This window comes from Neopsephotus bourkii, unplaced genomic scaffold, assembly GCF_033783945.1.
Source record: "Neopsephotus bourkii isolate Nb327-2 ecotype Australia unplaced genomic scaffold, CSIRO-AGI_Nbou_v1 NB_942, whole genome shotgun sequence".
Classification (NCBI taxonomy): Eukaryota; Metazoa; Chordata; class Aves; order Psittaciformes; family Psittacidae; genus Neopsephotus; species Neopsephotus bourkii.
Genome location: NW_026901436.1, coordinates 16,961 through 23,020, shown reverse-complemented (window position 1 = coordinate 23,020; position 6,060 = coordinate 16,961). Strand labels below are relative to the sequence as shown.

Below are 6,060 nucleotides of genomic sequence, written 5' to 3'. Positions count from 1 at the left end.
ATTTTGTGCTTATTTAAGTCTGAATAAGACTCCCAAGATGTGCTTTTACAGGAGTAATAACAGCATTTGTCCATAGAGGCCTATAGGAGTGATTTTTTTACATAGAACTATGTGCTTTCCACTAAGGCCTTGAGATCTGTGGAGATGTGGTCAGGTTGATTCTCCCTGCACCATTTCCTCTTGCCACTGGTTATTTTCTCTGCTGGGGAGGCAACTGAAATTGTTATGCAGATTACTTCTGGAGTGGACTAAGGAACAAATGGGTGGAGGTTACAGTGCCAGGAACTTGCCTCTACAAGACTTAACAGCTGGTAGACAGTCACTTGTTAGAAGAAATGTTATCTTGAAAACCTAACTGTTCTGTTGGCTATAGAAAGCGGATTTCCACAGGCAGAAGAATTTCAGTTGGACCATTTTTAGGAGGAACTGGGAAAGACAGAGGGAAGAAAGCCCTCAGAAGCATGTCACACTGCTTCTCAGAAGATGTGGGTGTTCTTTGAGGTACATGTCCTGTTTAGAGTCATACATGATAATAAGAAAGCTGCAAATATGTGCCCTATATGCAAAACAAAAACTGAAGCCCCATTCCCCAAAGAAACACTGCACTGGGCATAGCCACGACCTCTGAGAAGGGAATGCAGGCTGTCCTGTTGTTGTGACTTCTGAAAAAATCAGATACTCTGTTAAAGGTAATTTTCTAAGACTGAATAACTGGATGTCTTGAGGGCTTCCCCACCCCTGAGTTTTATCATTTAATCCTAAATGTAATAAAGGGTTATTCCCAGTCAAATATAATCTGTATTTAATACCTGCTCAGCTCTTAGATCCAGTGTATAAGGAAACTGCAGGAAGTACTGTCGCATTGTGTAGCAATGTACTATGTTAGAAATGCTGTTTATTCTAGCAGCTGACAAATTCCACCAGTACTCAGTAGTGGAACTTTAAAAACTCCATAAAACTGAGCATTCTGCCCTCTAAACCTGAGCCGATAGGGCTGAGCATGCCACAGGCATTCTGTGAGCAGCAGAAAGTATGAGTCATGTTTGCAACATCCTTTGCCCATGTGGATTCCTGGAATCCTGCAAGATAGGAATTCCTATGTTAACTTTCCCTTCTGTGGGAATATTAATAGGATCTCTATTTTCTACATATTCTTCACTCATTTTCTATACTGTGTCTCTTGAGAGATTTGGCTGAAGCTGGGCAAGGGTTTCAAAAGTATCCGTGGTAGAGCAGACAGCATATTCACACCGATTTTCTTTCTGTAGGAAACTGAACTAGAAAGTGCTAATGCTTTGTCTACTGTGGGGTACACACCACTTGTAGCAGGGACTGCAGCTTATAATTCACAAGTGGGGATGGCATAGCCTGGGACGGCAGATTATCAACCCCAGCTGTCTGCCCAGCACACAAAAGACCAAGCTGTTCATGAGACAGCTGTGGAATCTCTGCCTCTTACTGAAACCATTTACAGCAGCATCCTCTATATGGGATTCAGATTCTTCACAAAGCATCTCAGCTCTCTGGAAAAGCGGTGTCAGAATGAAGAGTTAGGGCTCGCCACCTCCTCTGCCATACCCAGAACCTCTTCCTCCAGATTGAACTGTGAGCTGCACTGATGCCAGAAAGCAAGAACATGTAGTTGTAAAATGGAGATGGTGAAAGGAGGGGGAAAGGGAGGCCTCTGTACCTCTTCAGGTATGTACATGAGTATCAAAGACACCATACGCATATGTTAGTTGTACATTACATATACAAAATACATGTAACATAGATGCAATAAATGGCATGTACATGCAGTATGTCTAGTACAAGTGTTACGTAATACTTCATATATTAAGGTTTTGATCTGTTTCATTGTATTAATTATAAAATAGCTCAGGTACTATGCCATAGTGACACAGGCATGCAGGTAGTTGGAATCCCTACCTAGATGGTGTGACAGGGAGTCCCAAGATGGTGTATAGCACTGCTTTATGGTAAAGCAGACAACAATCCATACACGAAAGCAGTTTACCTCAGATGACCCATGGTAGGAATTGTGCTCCTATAAACTCATGCTCATATAAACTGAGCAACCTGGTCTAGTGGAAGGGGGTTGGAACTGGATGAACTCTTAAAAGGTCCTTTCCTACCCAAACCATTCAGTGTTAGTCAATCCTTGGCTAAAGCGTTCATCAATAATAATGGGAGTTTTTCTCTAAGAGACTAAGGTCTACGGGGTTCTCCTACATCGAACCTTAAGATGTAAGAGATTTTCATTCTTCTCATCCAGCTTCTTCCCCACATACACCACGAGAACCGAGACTCACAGCAAACCTCCAGGGCTAAACCCGAGCTACACGATAAAGCTCCCGGCGGGGGTGAGCAACCCTTACGGGGCACCCAGCCAAGCCTAGGCTCAGGGCGCGGCGGGTTGGGCCCTTCGCCCTCAGCCGGAGCGTGGCGTGGCCCGCCCGAGGCGGAGTCCGGGCATCCGGGCGCTCTGCTGAAGCTACAACAGCAAACCAGGAGGGAACGGGCCGCCTCGGGTGCAGCGCCCCGCACTCGGTCACCCGCCCCTGCCCGCTCTGCTCCCACACCTGGCGGGGCCCAGCTCTGAGCCCGGCCCCGCGGGCCGCCGCCTCCGGCCACCGCCAACGGCCGCCCTCAAAGGCCGCCCCACTCGCCCGGCCCGCCGGCATTACCGCCTAACGCCTGCCGCGTCGGGGAGACCCTCGGCACGCCGCGGGCTTCCTTCCCCGCAGGCAGCCGAACCCCACCCTCCGCTACCGGCAGGTTCTCTCCTCGGCCCCGCGCTCCGGTACCAGCCCCCCCGCTGACGGCCCCAGCGGCGGCCTCGGCCCGCACCTTGCGTGAGAAGCGGGCTGAGGCGCCGGGCCCGCTTCCCCGCCGGTCGACGGGGGGTGGGAGGGAGAGGCGGGGGCCACTGCCGCCGTAACCGCTCCCCGTCCCGCCCGCCGGTGCCGCCCCCAGTATGGCGACACATAGAGGAGCGGCTGCGGGGAGGTGACCGCCCCCTCCCGCCTCCCTCGGCACAGGCACGACGCGCCGCGGGCGAGCGGGCGGCCTCGGCGGCGCTGCTGCCGCCGGTGACCCCCACAGGGCTCGGCGGCGGAGGATGGCGGCGGCGGTCACGGCGGCGGCGGGCGCGGCAGCGGCAGCAGGGCCGAGCGGCAGCGCGGAGGGAGCCAGCACCGTCCCGAGCAGCTCATGGTGGCGCCCCAGACCCGCGAGCAGCGGCCGCGCCGGGGCCGCCAGCTGAGCCGGATCTCGGCGGGCGGCTCTCCCTTCTCGACACCGACCCACCAAGCGACCCGTTCCCTTTTCCCGGCCCACCCTCTCCCCCTTCCCCGGCGCGACTCGCGCCTCGGATCGCCCTCGCCGGGGCCGGACTTCCACCACCCCCGGGAGCCGCGGGGAAGGCGGCGGCGAAGGGCACCGGGCAGCGCCAGGCGGCGGCAGGACCATGGGCGCGAAGCAAAGCAGTCCCACGGCCGCCAATGGCCGCACCCGGGCGTACTCGGGCGGGGATTTACCTTCCTCCAGCAGCGGCGGCGGCGCTAACGGGACCGGCGGGCGCTCGGCGGGCGCTGGCGGGCGGTACGCGCACCTGGCGGCGGCGCCTCATGCCGCTCCCGGCGGCGCGACAGCGGCGGCGGCAGGAGGAGCGGCGACGGCAGTGGCGGGGGGTGCCGCCGCGGGGTCGGCCCCCCGAAGCAGGTCCTTAGGGGGGGCCACCGCCTCCGGGGCCCGGGCCGCGCAGTCCTCCTTCAACATCCCCCACAGCAGCGGCCCCTACGGCTCGCAGGACTCGGTCAGCAGCACCCCGGAGGAGGGCGGCCGGGAGCGGCCCGCGGGGGGCGGCAGCGGCTCCTCCGGCGGGCCCCGGCTGGTAATCGGCTCGCTGCCCGCTCACCTCTCGCCGCACCTGTTCGGAGGTAAGCGCCATCCCGGGAGGGGTTCGCTGCCCGCGGGGTGGGGGCTCGGGCGGGCGGGGAGTGGTGATGGTTGGGGGGGGCTCCTTCCTACCCAATGGGACGGGTAATGAGTCATCACTGTTGAGAGCGGCGGCTCTTCCAGTCTCGCTGGAGAGGGGTCACGGTTTGGAGATGGGGTTTTCAGGGCAGTGTCTCCTATTGTCTGTAGCGAGAGCTGTGAAAGATGGGGGGGGTTAACAATGAAACGAGCCCCGCGGTAGTGCGGTCGGGACGGCGAAGAGGAAGCAGAGTCTCTCCGGCAGGCGACTTTAGACTCTGATAGCTGTAATCAGTGCCTGTGTAAGTACTCATGCCTACTACTTACATAATTGGAATTTAATTGGATCATGTGTCTCCGCCGTTTATTCTAAAATCGGACCAAACCCCTCTTTAGGTACTGATGTAACATGTGGTTGATGCTTGTTCCTCTTTGTAAGGTCTCGGGTTCTCGGTTTTTGAAGCTGTTTAAGAAAACCAGAAGTTAAAGTAAGTTTCTTTGTCTCCCTCATAAGAGATGAATACAGCCGGATAGCTGTCCGTGCCGTTAAAGTACAGGTTTGCAATATCGGTGTAGGCTTAAGGATGTGCTCTTGAGGCAGCTAAACTCTGAATTAACTGAGAAGCTGAGGCCCTGTAAGAGGAGTAGTAAAAGTGGACCAAATTGTCATAGTTTTTTGTGTCTCATGTGATACTGAGATGAATAGGGCTGGTGCAGCACTTGCATTTTACCTTGAAGTTGAAAATCTGCCTGTAAGTTGCCAACTGCTTTCAAGGTGCTTTCAGTACTGCTCATTCATTGCTGCTTATGTAAACCAAACATTAAGGTGCAAGGTGACTTTTTAATGGATTCATTCTCTTGATAATAGAACCTGTCTAAATACTAACCAACTTCTCCAAAAGCTCTCCTTTTAGGAAAGAGGAAGCCAATGTAAAACTCCTGTGTTTCTGAATCTTGTACCATGCTAGGTATTCTTTTCTGTTACACATCCTGCTCTTGGCCAAAGCAGAGTTCTCCAATCTGGCCACCACAGGGTGCCCAAAGTTTCTGTTCTCAGGGTCTGCCACCTGTATGTTGTTGGTGCATTGACCTAAAGACAGCATAGCTATTACTTCCTAGATCTAAACCTCAGCACAGTGGTTGAACATTAACAGAAAGCTCTCAGACCTTTTTATTATGAAGGAATATTTGCCCTTAAGAAAACATAACTCTTCTCATAGTGCCAAGCTGCTCAGTAGGAGTGCTTTGTTGCAAGGTTGCTCATTATACCATCAAGGTAGTTTGTGGGGGAAGAAAGATGCATGCCTTTCTCCTAGTGATGAAAGGATGCCCTATCATGGAGTACTGTGCAGTTTGTGCTAAGCACAAGGGAATCATTAAAACATGTAGCCAATTATTGCTCAAAGGTGAAACTTTTCTTCTTGTTTAAAGGTTGTCTTGCAACCTTCCTGGCTGCCAGGAGAGACTGGATTAAATGTAAATGTGGTGCTGGGAATCAATAACCGAGGAAACTGTGTATTCAGATGCAGGAAGCCTGCTTCAGAGTAACTCTGAATTTGCTCATACTTTCCTTTGGCATGTAATAATCTACTGATTGCTGTACTAGACTACATTTTGTCTTTTGCAAATCTCTGAGATTGGCATATTAAAGAGCATAGAGGCTGGAATGATGGAAAGTTCTGAGTGCAGGAAAAGAGTGTATCCTCCCTTCATCTACTGACAAGTAAGGAATGCTGTATGTTAGGAATATGAGTTGTAAGTTTGAAAGTACACTAACCTTATGTAGTCACAAGATGGTAACGAATCTATTTGCTGCTTCTGTTCTAAAAAACTTAGTGTTTCTTGTTGGGATGAATAGCTGTTTAATCATGATACCGCAACACCTGTGAAGAAGGCCTCACTTGAGATACTATTCTTTCTTTCAATTTAAATATTCTGTGTTGTCATTGAATCATGTACTCCACATCACATTGAATGTAGGCACTTGTCTACATTTGTGTTTTCTTGATTCCTTGCAATAACTCGATGCTTGGAGCAAGTAGCTCCACAGGAGATCATCCATTTGTAGCATCAGCATGGTGA

The 6,060-nt window shown here is 52.2% G+C and overlaps 1 protein-coding gene across 1 annotated transcript; it reads left to right on the top strand.

Moving 5' to 3' along the window:
- The first annotated feature begins 3,468 nt into the window (after nucleotides 1–3,468).
- Nucleotides 3,469–4,425, top strand: LOC133214969 (E3 ubiquitin-protein ligase ZNRF2-like). Its single transcript, XM_061358504.1, has one exon. It carries the CDS (start codon nucleotides 3,470–3,472, stop codon nucleotides 4,046–4,048), a length of 579 nt encoding a protein of 192 aa, XP_061214488.1. The 5' UTR covers nucleotide 3,469; the 3' UTR covers nucleotides 4,049–4,425.
- Nucleotides 4,426–6,060: the final 1,635 nt, after the last annotated feature.